Consider the following 16,491-nt stretch of genomic DNA (forward strand, 5'->3'; position numbering starts at 1 on the left):
GGACATATAATTGATTCTTTATTATCCACAAAGGGTTAACAGCACTCTCTCAACCCTCCAGCAGTGCCTGTACCTGCTCTCAATAGTAGTCTATGTCCGCCCTCTCTGTGCAGCAAGTAGCTTCTTCCTTCTGAGAGCCAAGCCTCCTTCTGAGGCTACTCTAGAGATCACATGACCTTCCTCCAGGAGGCAAGCCTCGTTCTGAGGCTACTCTAGAGATCACATGACCTTCCTCCAGGAGGCAAGCCTCCTTCTGAGGCTACTCTAGAGATCACATGACCTTCCTCCAGGAGGCAAGCCTCACTCTGAAACTTCACCCACTGATATCTTACCGGAAAGGTTTACTCAGAGTAAACCTTTCAGGGAGAAAATGCCTCTCTCGCGGACGTCAGGGAGCTGCTATCTAATAGAGGGAGACTCCCTGAACATCAGGGAGACTTGAGATCCCTGAGAATATATTGTGTGGATGGTGGGAGCTCCCAGGGGATGTAGTACAGACATGGGGGAAAATCAGTGACAACACAGGGGTACAGACAGAAATGAGTGATGTTGAACACATACAAGGGGGTTGAACCCTCAAATAGGGAGATAGCACGCAGCACCAACCAGCCCAATACAGATCAGGAAACTAGAGAGTTCAGGAATCCATAATAAAGGAGGCCGGCAAGGAGGCGACAATCCAAGGAGTCCATGTCTTCTTATATGTAGAGAAACTTTATGTCTAGCAGTAAGCTTCTCATAGAACATGACCGGAGACACCAGAGCTTTCACACTGGCAGAGGGGAGAGACGGAGATTTCCAGGCCCAAGCCTGGCCGCTGTAAGTGTATGTGTTACCGGTCTATATTGGGTAAGTGTACCAACCTCAGGCATTGTATTCAGTAGAGTCTCAGAGGGATCATAACACAAGGAGGTGTAACATACTTACTTCTCCACCATCCGGTTCAGGGTTTGTAGGGAGGAAATTCCAAGTTGGAAAGAAGTGAACTGAACCCCCTCCCCCACATTCCTCCATCACCTCTGTCACTAATATTAAACAAGATGCAGACAGTAACTGACAGAAGGAGCTTAGAAGAGCCTCATAGCCAATCAGAGTCCCCGCTTCACATCTCCTCCACTGTCATTGGCTGCACTCCCTCCACAGTAACCTATCACAGCGCGGGATAAGAGTAACCGGGCAGATTCTGCTCCTCACAGAGATTTACCTCAGACCTCACCACAGACACCCTCTTTATTATCCATTTATATATCACTGACATATACTGCAGTGCTGTACAGAGAACTCTGAGCCAGTCACATAGTTTGTTACCATGGAGAGACATTAGAGTGTAAGCTCCTCTGTACAGAGACTGATGTGACTGGCTCAGTGCTCCCTGAGGTATAATCTGTGTGTAGTCATGGATGTAACGTAATAGAGGAATAGACCACAAGGCAGCGAGCACAACGATGAAACATAACAGAGACTGCAGTATTTATATTCAACACAAGGTGGTGATCTCACGTGGTAGCCACCTACAGGAAGTGATCTAAGGTACAGAAAGGAAATGATGTACACGTAGAAACAGGAAGTGATGTAGGTGTATACATAGGAAGTGCATACAGTACAGTGTCCATAATCTCAGAACTGTCCCACAAGATCTGACACTCTGAGCAATTCAGCATTTGTCTACAGAGAGTCTTCTTTAGATCATGTGACTATTTGATTTCTAAAATACAGATCAGGAGGATTCTGGGAAGTCTTCATTGATAATTGTTACCTTCTTCCTTCAAACAGGATTACAGAATATTGACCAATATATCTTGTGAGCCATTAACACTCAGCAAGTGTCTTCAGCAGACATCACCCATCACAGAGCCTCCACCTCACCGCCTGACAACAGAGACAAACCGTGATAAAATATTCTGGAAGTTTCCAGTATCTAGAAGGACACCGGGATCTCTACAAGGACGTCGTGATGGAGAATGAGCCGCCCCTCACATCACCGGGTAAGAGGAGAGAGCAGTACAGAGGGTCCACCTAGATCCCCCATCATCTGATACACACATAGAAACAATGTATTCAGTCAGTGTGTGTGTTTCCTACAGATGGATCCAGTAAGAGGAACCCACCAGAGAGATGTCCCCGCCCTCTGTATTCCCGGGATTCCACACAGGAAGATCACAACATCTCACATAAGGTGAAATAGAGAAATAATCGATAATAGTGGATATATTTTGGCACGTCCCGAATCGTTGTTTTATTTCATCTAGTCTCATTGTTCTCAATATTCAGGGTATGAACCAGAGTGATTGTGATAATGATGTTAAAGAAGAGATAAAAGAGGAGGAGAAGATTATGAAGGAACCGTACAGTGACACAAACCCACCAGAGAGATGTCCCCGTCCTCTGTATTCCCGGGATTCCACACAGGAAGATCAGAACATCACTCACCATGGTCAGGTAGGTGGGACACAACATTCCTTTATGTAGTCCATTAGTTTCATGTTTGTTGTGCATCTTAAATACAGGTTAGAGAAATAATGAATAATAGATGATACTTACATTTTGACCTGATCATTATCTGTATTGTTACATCATACTCTAAATGGTCTGAGGGTGTTAGTGGGTGTCCCCCAAGAATCAGTGTTAGTGGTGTCCCTCAAGGTTCAGTGTTGGTGGTGGTGTTCCCCAATGTTCAGTGGTGTCCCCCAAGGTTCAGTGTTGGGCCCCTTACTGTTTAATCTATTTATAAATGACATGGAGTTGGGGAATAAAAATACGATGTCTGTGTTTGCAGGTGACACCAAGTTATGTAGTGTCCTTACGGGATGTCTACATCTTATAAGCTGATCTGAATGCTCTGTGTGATTGGACATTTATTTGGCAAATGAGGTTTAATGTTGATCAATGTAAAGTTCTGCACTTGGGGACTAAAAACATGCATGCGTCATACACTCTAGGGGGGGAGTATGTTTGGGGGAGTCAATGATGGAGAAAGATCGGGGTGTTCTGGTAGACCATAGACTGAATAATAACATGCAATGTCAGGCCGCAGATTCTAAAGCAAGCAAAATACTTTCTTGTATTATAGGAGGTATAGACTCCAGAGATAGAGACATAATCCCGCCCATGGACAAAGCATTAGTAACACCTCATCTGTCTCCATACTTCCATGTATTATAAGAGGTATAGACTCCAGAGAGAGAGACATCATCCTGCTCCTGTACAAAGCATTAGTAAGAGCTCATCTGTCTCCATCCTTCCTTGTATTATAAGAGGTATAGACTCCAGAGAGAGACATCATGCTGCTCCTGTGCAAAGCATTAGTAAGACCTCATCTGTCTCCATCCTTCCTTGTATTATAAGAGGTATAGACTCCAGAGAGAGACATCATCCTGCTCCTGTACAAAGCATTAGTAAGACCTCATCTGTCTCCATCCTTCCTTGTATTATAGGAGGTATAGACTCCAGAGATGGAGACATAATCCTTCCCCTGTACAAAGCATTAGTAACACCTCATCTGTCTCCATACTTCCTCGTATTATACGGGGTATAGACTCCAGAGAGAGAGAGACATAATCCTGCCCCTGTACAAAGCATTAGGAAGTCCTTATCTGGAAATGCAGTTCAGTTTTGGCCACCAGTTCGCAAAAAGCCTAAACAGGATGTTGTGGAACTCGAAAAAGTCCAGACTAAACTCATAAGAGGCATGGAGGAGGTCAGCTATGAGGAGAGATGAACTGACCTGAATTTGTTCTCTCTGGAGAAGAGGCGATTAGGAAGGGGACACGATCACCATGTATAAATACCTAAATGGCCCATATAGTGAGCTTGGTGCCAAATTATTCACGGTAAGGTCACTGCAAAGGACAAGGGGGCACTCTTTGCGCCTGGAGGAAAAGAGGTTTAACCTTTGCATATGGAAAGGATTCTTCTCAGTTACAGCTGTGACAATGTGGAATAGACTCCCCCCAGGAGCTAGTTCTAGCGAGCTCATTTACCTGGATGTGATCCTAAATGCACAGAAAATTATTGGATATTGACTTCTTTCAGGTATATTAAGCATCAGAGTTTTTTGATCCCGGGAATATCTGATTACCTTATGGGGTCAGGAAGCAATTTGTTTTCCCCTGTTGGAGCAAATTGAACCGTGCTTTATAGGGGTTTTTTTTTTGCCTTCCTCTGGATCAACACGGGGTAATTGTAGGCACAGTGTCCTGTTTAGGCTTTTCTTAACTCGATGGACTTGTGTCTTTTTCCAACCTGACTAACTATGTAACTATCTGATCTCATTGTTCTCAATATTCAGGGTATAAACCAGAGTGATTGTGATAATGATGTTAAAGAAGAGATAAAAGAGGAGGAGAAGGTTGGAGTGATGGAGGAGTTTTCAGAAGGACACAAAGATTCTTTTAAGGATATCATCATGAAGCCATTCAGTGACACAAACCCACCAGAGAGATATCCCAGTCCTCTGTATTGCCTGGATTCCACACAGGAAGAGCTCACCATCCCCCACCATGGTCAGGTAGGTGGGACTCGGTGTATAGAACACAGAAGTGATTCTGAACTTTGTGACTCAACATTCTTTTATGTAGTCCATTTGTTTCTTAGTTGCTTTACTTAATTCCAACTTCCCCTTGGAGAACCTCCCACTTTTATTCTTTTCTATAAATCAATAAACATACTTTTCTTCCACGGGTCTAGGGCCCAGTCACATGACATCATGGATCCTCTTCGTCATTGTGTCCTCCAAAGGGCACATGCTAAATGATGTGCTGCTGTCCTTTGCTTCTGTGAGTCTAGGCCGACGTGATGATTGGCCTCCAAGGTTAAGTAACACGTACAGGTCTTGTCCCTCCCCAGTCTGTGATTGGACAGTAAACTGAGAAGCAGCAGATTGATGAGCTCATCTCTCTGTCACTTCGCTCTCTCTTCCAGTCAGCATGACCCTTATTAGCCCTGCAGTACAGCTGACTGGCTCCTTGTGCTGCTTCTTCTTCTCCATGTCTGTTATATGGAGACTGCAGGAGGCCGATACCAAGTCACATTCAGGTACTTACACTAGAAACACATTTAATGATGTAATAATGAATGAGGAGCTGCATTCCTTTGTGTCTTTTATATCTCCCCGGAGTTCAGCTTTATGAGATGTTTTCTATTATTTTGGGGTTTAGGGTGAAGAACAGATCAATATCAAAGTTGAGGTTAAAGAGGAAGAAGTGGAGACGTATGTGGGGGGTGACCGGCCGTCCACGGAGGAGGTCGGGATGATGATGAAAAGTGATCAGGATGACATTTCTCTACCGATCAACACAAGTAAGTAACAGACACTATGGAGGGAACAGGTCACAGTTCTATGTCACTTCTGAGTATTTCCATTCCTCAATATAACGTCATGTGACCAACAAATGGGGAGGAGTTACTGTACACCATATGAAGGTCCATCTCCATTCCTCAATATAACGTCATGTCCCCAACAAATGGGGAGGAGATACTGTACACCATATGAAGGTCCATCTCCATTCCTCAATATAACGTCATGATTCCTCAAGAGTCTAGTAAAAGGTCTGTCTCCGTTACCCCCGCCCCCCATAGCTTTCATTAATTCACAAACTGTTTTGCCCAGTGTGTCATAGGTTTGGGTGTTTTTATCCTTTTATCTCATTTGGTTTTTATATTTGGAAACTGTTGACTGTCAGATAAACATACATGACTCTTATTTCTGATCTTTCCACATTATTTAATAATTTCTCTCCAGCAGATGGATGTGATGTCAGGAATACCTCGGAGAGACATCTTATATTATCTGCTGATTGTAAGTCAGAAGATAATGTCATCACACAGGATTCTCCAGGAGTGAATCCAAACACACAAAATATACATCACAGACCTCACTGCTTGGAGACATCAATGGATCCCTCTGATCAGGGTGAATCTTCTGATCATTCACATACTATGACTGGAAATATCCATCTAAGATCTCACACTGCAAGAGATCCATCTAATCCAAAGGAGTCTTCCTCACCCCATGAAGGAGATCACAGAGGTGAGGATCCATTCTCATGTTCAGAGTGCGGGAAATCTTTCACTGGGAAACATGACCTTCTTAGACACCAGAAATTTCACACAGGCGAGCGTCCTTATTCATGTTCAGAGTGCGGAAAATATTTCTTTGAGAAACATAAACTTCTTATACACCAGAGAAATCACACAGGTGAGCGTCCTCATTCATGTCTGGAGTGCAGGAAATCTTTCACTCATAAAGGAGCCCTTCTTCAGCACCAAAAAATTCACACAGGTGAGCGCCCTTATACATGTTCAGAGTGCGGGCAATCTTTCACTGAGAAAGGAACCCTTGTTAGGCACCAGAGGACTCACACCTTTGCGCGTCCTTATTCATGTTCAGAGTGCGGGAAATCTTTTACTGTGAAAGGATCCCTTGTTAATCACCAGAAAATTCACACAGGTGAGCGTCCTTATTCATGTCCAGAGTGCGGGAAATATTTTGCTCTGAAAGGAACCCTTATTAAACACCAGAGGACTCACACGGGTGAACGTCCTCATTCATGTTCAGAATGCGGGAAATATTTCATTGATAAACAAAAACTTCTTAGACACCAGAGAAGTCACACAGGTGAGCGCCCTTTTTTATGTCCAGAGTGTGGGAAAGGTTTCACTCATAAAGGAGCCCTTGTAAGGCACCAGAGGATTCACACTGGTGAACGTCCTTACTCATGTTCAGAGTGCTGGAAATCCTTCACTGATAAAATAACCCTTAGTAAACATAAGAAAATTCACACGGGTGAACGTCCTTATTCATGTTCAGAGTGCGGGAAATCTTTCACTGAGAAATATAAACTTCTTAGACACCAGAAAATTCACACGGGCGAACGTCCTTACTCATGTTCAGAGTGCGAGAAATCCTTCACTGAGAAATATCGGCTTCTTAGACACCAGAAAAGTCACACTACGCAGCGTCCTCACTGCATTCCGACTCGGGGAAATGTCTAATTAGACTTAATTTATCTGTAACACATCAGAGAGGAAGTTCCTGCTGATTCTGATGACAAATGTACGATGGTTTTTATCAGGTGGAACTGTCCATAGAACAACTGGAGGATATGAAAACACTCGGACTCATCACATGGGTGCAGAGGCCTGTACAGAGAGATGAATGAGTTTATGCACTTGGGTGGCCCCCAGGAGTCTCCAGGTGCTTTCCTTCAGCCGCAGGCAACAGTCTGTTCTAATTATTAGCGGACTGACAGATGCCACCGCTGTATGTAAATCCAATCATTTATATCCATACAGGGACAGATGAGCGGCCCTGGATGCAAACAGTCTGTGTCCAGAGATGCTCACCCATCCTTGTATGGAAGTAATCACATGTATGTGAGCACAGCTGTATGTGAATGGCTTTCTCACATAGGTGGTCAGTGCAGAAGAACTTTCTTAAATTAGTGTTTATCAGGAAGAAGAATGTTCCTTTCATTGGTGTGCAGTGGGCTCTGAGAGGATCTATCAAGAGAAGCTACTGCAAACCATGAGGGGAGAGCTGTCCGAGAATGTAGTGTGGATGGTGGGAGGAGAGCTGTCAGAGAATGTAGTGTGGATGGTGGAGGAGAGCTGTCAGAGAATGTAGTGTGGATGGTGGGAGGAGAGCTGTCAGAGAATGTAGTGTGGATGGTGGATCCAGAATACGGGGCTGTTTTGCCCATAGTTCATGGTCTTCTTGATAATCTCCCGGTGTAGCCCTGAGATGGTATTAATACTACCAAATGCATGTAACTTTTGCTTACTGACCCCATGCATGTATGTATATGCTTTGTATGTGTACTCTCCCCTACTACTTCATGTAAATGACATAACATGTTATGCTGTAAAAATAAACAGAATTTATAAAAAAAAGAGATCATGGTATGGAAAGGGGAGCTGCTGTAGAACATATTGTGTGGATGGCGGGAGCTCCTAGAGGAGGATGTAGTACAGACATGGGGGGAAATCAGTGACAACACAGGGGTGCAGACAGAAATGAGTGATGTTGAACTGCTGAGGGAACAATGTGTGGGGGGGTCTCTACCAAGGTGTGGCTATTTCTGAGGGAACAATGTGTGTGCCGGTGACTTTTCATGGTTGCATTGTAGAACTTTGGAAGAGACTGGATCTGATAAGATCGTAATTTCCTTTTCTATTACATTCATTCCTGGTGATAGTTTCCCGGCAGTGTGAGGGAAAGTTACAATCTGTGGTATAAATGAGTCTCGTGTATATTGGGAAATAATTTGAAACATTGTCTAAAATGTATATATTTGAACAATGAACGTGTGTACTTTATAAACTTGTGAATCATTTTTTTGTGCTCTCATAATTATAACCAATAAAATGCTGTCAACGTGATGGAAATTTTTTCGCTCACGTGTTTTTATATAAAGGAACAGGCAAAGTAATTACACAGATACTCGAAATACACTTGAGATTGCTGAGGAGTGAAACAACAAAGAGATCCAATAATGTGATGAAGTGCTACATCCCAAATACACACATTATGAGGGGCCCGTACGTCCCCAAGTATCCATGGGGCAATATAAGTGACACGTGAATCATAGCAAACTGCCCACGTCCACTAAGAGGCAGGCCAGGCAAGGAGCACTAAACCAAAACTAAGAAGAGAGAATAGGAAAAAGAAAATGTATCGGAGAAAAGGAGAATATGGAGAAAAGCGAGAAGAAGGAAACTGAATAGAAGGAAGAGAGATAAAAGGGGAGAGGGAGAGCCGCCTTCCACAGATGAGAGGGAAGAAAGGGGACAGAGGAAGCCAGGAACCCGAAAGGTCCAGAACACATCCAAGGGGGGTAAACCCTCAAATAGGGAGATAGCACGCAGCACCAACCAGCCCAATACAGATCAGGAAACTAGAGAGTTCAGGAATCCATAATAAAGGAGGCTGGCAAGGAGGCGACAATCCAAGGAGTCCATGTCTTCTTATATGTAGAGAAGCTTTATGTCTAGCAGTAAGCTTCTCATAGAACATGACCGGAGACACCAGAGCTTTCACACTGGCAGAGGGGAGAGACGGAGATTTCCAGGCCCCAGCCAGTCCTCTCCTGGCCGCTGTAAGTGTGTGTGTTACCGGTCTATATTGGGTAAGTGTACAAACCTCAGGCATTGTATTCAGTAGAGTCTCAGAGGGATCATTACAGAAGGAGGTGTAACATACTTACTTCTCCACCATCCGGTTCCGGGTTTGTAGTGAGGAAATTCCAAGTTGGAAAGAAGTGAACTGAACCCCCCTCCCTCCCCCACATTCCGCCATCACTTCTGTCACTAACGTAAAACAAGATGCAGACTTCAGTAACTGATAGAAGGAGCTGAGGGGAGCCTCACAGCCAATCAGAGTACCCGCTTCACACCTCCTCCTCTGGTACTCGCTCCACAGGAACCAATCACAGAGCGGGATCAGAGTCACCAGGCAGATTCTGCTCTCCACAGAGATTTACCTCAGATTTCACACCTCCTCCACTGTCATTGGCTGCACTCCCTCCACAGTAACCTATTAGAGTGGGATTAGTCACCGGGCAGATTCTGCTCTCCACACACAAACATTATTACTATCCATTGATATATCACTAACATATATCACAGTGCTGTACAGAGGACACTGAGCCGATTACATCAGTCTCTGTACACAGGAGCTGACACTCTAATGTCCCCCCACAGTCACAGACTATCATTATACATGTATATAGCTCTGACATATACAGCAGCGCTGTCACTAAAATAATACTCCTTATACTTGTATTGAAGCTTTGTAAAATGAGTCTCCTCGGTGCTATTACAAGTTTGTAAACATTTATAACCATAGAGTTGGTTTATTATGTAGTTTCACCTTTTATACATTTTTCAAAAAAACCTATTACATTGTCATTTTTTTAATTTTATTTTGGTATTGTCTGGATTTGATGTGAGGTATAATCTGTGTGTAGTTCATGGATATAACGTAATAGAGGAATAGACCAGAAGGCAGCGAGCACAAAGACAGAGACTGAAGTATTTATATTCAACACAAGGTGGTGATCTCATGTGGAAGACAGAAGGAAGTGATGTAAGGTACAAACAGGAAGTGATGAAGGTGTATACACAGGAAGTGCTGTGTAGAAGTGAAATGTGAGTTGGAGGCATGGGTACTGCATGATAGTGTCCATAATCTCAGAACTGTCCCACAAGATCTGACACTCTGAGCAATCCAGCATTTTTCTACAGAGAGTCTTCTTTAGATCATGTGACTATTTGATTTCTAAAATACAGATCAGGAGGATTCTGGGAAGTCTTCATTAGACCACACAGGAAGATCTCACCATCTCACATAAGGTTATATAGAGAAATAATAGATAATAGCTGATAATTAAATTTTTACCTCTTCATTATCTATGTTGTTACATCTGATCCCATTGTCCTCAATATTCAGGGTATAAACCAGAGTGATTGTGATAATGATGTTAAAGAAGAGATAAAAGAGGAGGAGAAGATTATGATGGAACCGTACAGTGACACAAACCCACCAGAGAGATGTCCCCGTCCTCTGTATTCCCGGGATTCCACACAGGAAGATCAGAACATCCCTCACCATGGTCAGGTAAGTGGGACTCGGTGTGTAGAAAACAAGTGATTCTGAACTTTGTGACACAATATTCTTTTATGTAGTCCATTGGTTTCATGTTTGCTTTACTCCATTTCAACTTCCCCTTGGAGGTCCTCCCACTTTTATTGTTTTCTATAAATCAATAAACATACTTTTCTTCCACGGGTCTTGGGCCCAGTCACATATCATGGATCCTCTTCGTCCTTGTATCCTCCAAAGGGCACATGCTAAACGACATGGTGCTGTTGTTTGCTTCTGTGAGTCTAGGGCGGCGTGATGATGGGCCTCCAAGGTTAAGGTCCCTGGCCTCCCAGGCTCACAGAAAATGGGTGGAAGACCTGCCCTGAAATGACTTTTCTCTGCTGCAGGTCAGTAACACCTGCTGGTTTTGTTCCTCCCCCAGTCTTTGACTGGACAGAAAAATGAGAAGCAGCAGAGTGATGAGCTCATCTCTCTGTCACTTCGCTCTCTCTTTCAGTCAGCATGATTCTTATTATCCCTGCAGTGCAGCTGACTGGCTCCTTGTGCTGCTTCTCCTTCCCCATGTCTGTCATATGGAAACTACAGGAGACCGATACCAAGTCACATTCAGGTACTTACACTAAAAATTTAATTTAATGATGTAATAATGAACGAGGAGCTGCATTCTTTTGGGTTTAGGGTGAAGAACGGATCAATATAAAAGCTGAGATTAAAGAGGAAGAAGTGGAGACGTATGTGGGGGGTGACCAGCCGTCCACGGAGGAGGTCGGGATGATGATGAAAAGTGATCAGGATGACATTTCTCTACCGATCAACACAAGTAAGTAACAGACACTATGGAGGGAACAGGTCACAGTTCTATGTCACTTCTGAGTATCTCCATTCCTCAATATAACGTCATGTGACCAACAAATGAGGAGGAGATACTGTACACCATATGAAGGTCCATCTCCATTCCTCAATATAACGTCATGTGACCAACAAATGAGGAGGAGATACTGTACACCATATGAAGGTCCATCTCCATTCCTCAATATAACGTCATGTGACCAACAAATGAGGAGGAGATACTGTACACCATATGAAGGTCCATCTCCATTCCTCAATATAACGTCATGTGACCTACAAATGAGGAGGAGATACTGTACACCATATGAAGGTCCATCTTCATCCCCCCCATAGCGGTCATGAATGAACAGTACAATGGTCTCCAGGGGGTCAGATGTGTTTTGTCTCCTTTATGTGGTTGGTTTTCATATTTTGGTGTTACAATTGGACCCAATTCCATGCCAGAGCTCTGTGATGACTTCTAGACCAACATACATGACTCTGATTAGTGACGTGTGTAATAATTTCTCTCCAGCAGATGGATGTGATGTCAGGAATACCTCGGAGAGACATCTTATATTATCTGCTGATTGTAAGTCAGAAGATAATGCCATCACACAGGATTCTCCAGGAGTGAATCCAAACATACAAAATATACATCACAGACCTCACTGCTCGGAGACATCAATGGATCCCTCTGATCAGGGTGAATCTTCTGATCATTCACATACTATGACTGGAAATATCCATCTAAGATCTCACACTGCAAGAGATCCATCTAATCCCAAGGAACCTTCCTCACCCCATGAAGGAGATCACAGAGGTGAGGATCCATTCTCGTGTTCAGAGTGCGGGAAAACATTCACTAAAAACAAAACCCTTCTTTCACACCAGAGGATTCATACGGGTGAGCGTCCTTATTCATGTACAGAGTGCGGAAAATCATTCACTCAGAAAGGCGACCTTGTTAAACACCAGAGGACTCATACAGGGGAGCGTCCTTATTCATGTTTAGAGTGTGGAAAAAATTACTTTGGGAAACATAAACTTCTCATACACCAGAGGACTCACACAGGTGAGCGTCCTTATTTATGTCCAGAGTGCGGGAAATCTTTCACTCATAAAGGAGCCCTTCTTCAGCACCAAAAAATTCACACAGGTGAGCGCCCTTATACATGTTCAGAGTGCGGGCAATCTTTCACTGAGAAAGGAACCCTTGTTAGGCACCAGAGGACTCACACGTTTGTGCGTCCTTATTCATGTACAGAGTGCGGAAAGTCTTTTACTGGGAAAGGATCCCTTGTTAAACACCAGAAAGTTCACACAGGTGAACGTCCTTATTCATGTCCAGAGTGCGGGAAATCTTTCGCTGAGAAAGGAACCCTTATTAAACACCAGAGGACTCACACGTTTGTGCGTCCTTATTCATGTACAGAGTGCGGAAAGTCTTTTACTGGGAAAGGATCCCTTGTTAAACACCAGAAAGTTCACACAGGTGAACGTCCTTATTCATGTCCAGAGTGCGGGAAATCTTTCGCTGAGAAAGGAACCCTTGTTAGGCACCAGAGGACTCACACGTTGGAGCGTCCTTATTCATGTGCAGTGTGCCGAAAATCTTTCACTCAGAAAGCAACTCTTAGTAAACATAAGAAAATTCACACGGGTGAGCGTCCTTATTCATGTTCAGAGTGCGAGAAATCCTTCCCTGAAAAATATAAACTTCTTAGACACCAGAAAAGTCACACTACGCAGCATCCTCACTGCATTCCGACTCGGGGAAATGTCTAATTAGAATGAATGTAGTGTGGACAGTGGGGAGAGTTTCAAGAGATCATGGTATGGACAGGGGAGGGGGAGATGCTGTAGAATATATTGTGTGGATGGTGGGAGCTCCCAGGGAATGTAGTACAGACTTGGGGGGAAATCAGTGACAACACCGGGGTGCAGACAGAAATGATTGATGTTGAACTGCTAAGGGAACAATGTGTGGGGGGAGGGGTGGGGATGTAGAGTCTGATGATAAAAGAACGTCTCTACCAGGGTGTGGGAACTTCTGAGGGAACAATGTGTGTGCCGGTGACTTTATATCGTTGGGAATCATTTTAAAACATTGTCTAAACTGTATATATTTGAACAATTAATTTGTGTACTTTACAAACTTGTGAATAATTTTTTTTATTTTTTGCTTTGTCAAAATTATAACCATTAAAATGCTATCAGAGTGATGGGTTTTTTTTTTTTCGTTCACACTTTTTTATTTAAAGGAACAGTCAAAGTAATTAACACAGATACTCGAAATACACTTGAGATAACTACGGAGTGAAACAACAAAGAGATCCAATAATGTGATGAAGTGCTACATTCCAAATACACACATTATGAGGGGCCCGTACGTCCCCAAGTATCCATGTGTTGTGGACTCGGACATCAAGAATCCGACGTATATCTGTCCCTAATTCAGTACAAAGTGTGCACACTATCAGTGAAGAAATAAAACACGCTGACACCGAGAGTCAGAGTAAAGATACTTCTTTTTTATTGTTCCGCATTGTTGTGTCTTATATAGGCAGCTGATAGTGTATATGTAAACATAGCATTTGCGATAGCTTTCTAGGTTATAATTGGACTGATTCATTAAAGCGTAACCTCCTTCCAGGGTGCTGACGTTCTCGTCTTGGGTGCAGTTTCTCCTGGAGGCGCCATCTTGGTTTCTATTTCTAGTGCGTACTTCTCATAGTAGTGCTAAGTTGAGCAACTAACTAGGCAGCCATTTTGAGTAAGGATTACTATGAACAGGAGCAATAACATATATATATATTACAATATATTGAAATAGGCATTTTATCATAGTCACTTAACCACATCCATTACACATGGAACAATATATGTGACACTTGAATCATAGCAAACTGCCCACGCCCACTAAGAGGCAGGCCAGGCAAGGGGCACCAAACCAAAACTGAGAGAAAAGGAAAAAGAAAATGTATCCGAGAAAAGGAGAATATTAGGGCTGTGCAAATGAACGATTAATTTCTCGATTGATCGGTAATCTTTTTGATCGGTTAAAAGATTTTTTAAACTTTCTGCACGAGCACCAGCCAAGGCATTGACCTATACACATACAGCACAGCAATGAAGTAATAAAATGAACTAGGATCACACTAATCCAGCACGTTATTATTCTGAGTTGCCCCACTCAAGCGGCGGCCATATTGAGTGGGGCACGTGAGATTAATAACGTGCTGGATAAGTGTGATCCTAGTTCATTTTATTACTTCATTGCTGTGCTGTATGTGTATAGGCCAATGTAGTTGGATCTGTATGTGCATTATAATTAATCGATTAATCGATGAAATTTTTTTTCGATTAATCGAACACGAAAATTTTAATCAGTAACAGCCCTAGAGAATATGTAGAAAAGCGAGAAGAAGGAAACTGAATAGAAGGAAGAGAGATAAAAGGGGAGAGCCGCCTTCCACAGATGAGAGGGAAGAAAGGGGACAGAGGAAGCCAGGAACACGAAACGTCCAGAACACACCCAAGGGGGGTAAACCCTCAAATAGGGAGATAGCACGCAGCACCAACCAGCCCAATACAGATCAGGAAACTAGAGAGTTCAGGAATCCATAATAAAGGAGGCGACAATCCGAGGAGTCCATGTCTTCTTATATGTAGAGAAACTTTATGTCTAGCAGTAAGCTTCTCATAGAACATGACCGGAGACACCAGAGCTTTCACACTGGCAGAGGGGAGAGACGGAGATTTCCAGGCCCAAGCCAGTCCTCTTCTGGCCGCTGTAAGTGTATGTGTTACCGGCCCATATTGGGTAAGCAGGGGCGTATTTACCGCGAGGCAAAGTAGGTGTTTGCCTAGGGCGCCACTTTCCTGGGGGGCGGCCGTAGTCAAACGCCTATGTTGTGAAGAGGAGGGGCGAGCCGGAGCCCGTCTGTGTGTAGGAGTGGAGGGCGGCTTGCCTGCTTGTGAAGAGGGTGGGAGAACGGATGGAGCCGGACAGCGCAGCCGACGGATGGGATCGTGACTCAGAAAACGAAAAGCAGCCGGCGGCCACTTACTCGAGCCGCTGTGACCCAGGAAGCAGTGAGATCGATTAAGTGGCTGCTTTTCGTTCTCGAGTCGCAATCCCATCCGTTGACTGCGCTGTCCGGCTCCATCCGTCCTCTTCAAAAGCAGGCAAGCCGCCCTCCACAAGCAGGCAAGCCGCCCTCGGCTGCGCTTTCCGGCTCCCGTCCGTACAAGTAATCCCGGGGGGGGGTTTGGCCGGGCTTGTAATCGGTGCCTGCGACTAGAGTTAAGGTGCCGAGGGCGGCCGAAGCTTGGCTTGCCTAGGGCAGCCAAATACATATACACCACTGTGGGTAAGTGTACAAACCTCAGGCATTGTATTCAGTAGAGTCTCAGAGGGATCATTACAGAAGGAGGTGTAACATACTTACTTCTCCACCATCCGGTTCCGGGGTTGTAGGGAGGAAATTCCAAGTTGGAAAGAAGTGAACTGAGCCCCCTCCCCCCCATTCCTCCATCACTTCTGTCACTAATCTAAAACAAGATGCAGACTTCAGTAACTGACAGAAGGAGCTGAGGGGAACCTCACAGCCAATCAGAGTCCCTGAATCACATCTCCTACACTGTCATTGGCTGCATTCCCTCCACAGGAACCAATCACAGGGCACGATGAGAGTCACCAGGCAGATTCTACCCTCCAAAGAGCTTTACCTCAGATTTCACACCTCCTCCACTGTCATTGGCTGCACTCCCTCCACAAGAACCAATCACAGGGCGGGATTAGAGTCACCGGGCAGATTCTGCTCTCCACAAAGGCTTACCTCAGACCTGACCACAGACACCCCCCATATTATTATACATTTACATTGCATTGACATATACCGCAGTGCTGTACAGAAAACACTGAGCCAGTCACATAGTTTGTTAACGTGGAGAGACATTAGAGTGTAAGCTCCTCTGTACAGAGACTGATGTGACTGGCTCAGTGTTCTCTGTACACCACTGTGGTACATGTCAGTGATATATAAATGTATAAT

The 16,491-nt window shown here is 44.1% G+C and overlaps 1 protein-coding gene across 1 annotated transcript in view; it reads left to right on the forward strand.

The window, feature by feature from the left end:
• LOC108801961 overlaps positions 1-16,491 on the forward strand; it is a 104,615-nt gene that overhangs the window by 77,928 nt on the left and 10,196 nt on the right. The window contains exons 11-13 of the mRNA XM_018573865.1: positions 6,113-6,886; positions 10,158-10,163; positions 12,279-13,094. Coding sequence (XP_018429367.1) covers positions 6,113-6,886; positions 10,158-10,163; positions 12,279-13,094 — 1,596 coding nt within the window. The remainder of the gene's footprint in view (positions 1-6,112; positions 6,887-10,157; positions 10,164-12,278; positions 13,095-16,491) is intronic.

The sequence above is a fragment of the Nanorana parkeri genome, unplaced genomic scaffold (assembly GCF_000935625.1).
Source record: "Nanorana parkeri isolate BGI_ZX_2015 unplaced genomic scaffold, ASM93562v1 scaffold2584, whole genome shotgun sequence".
In the NCBI taxonomy this organism is placed as follows: domain Eukaryota; kingdom Metazoa; phylum Chordata; class Amphibia; order Anura; family Dicroglossidae; genus Nanorana; species Nanorana parkeri.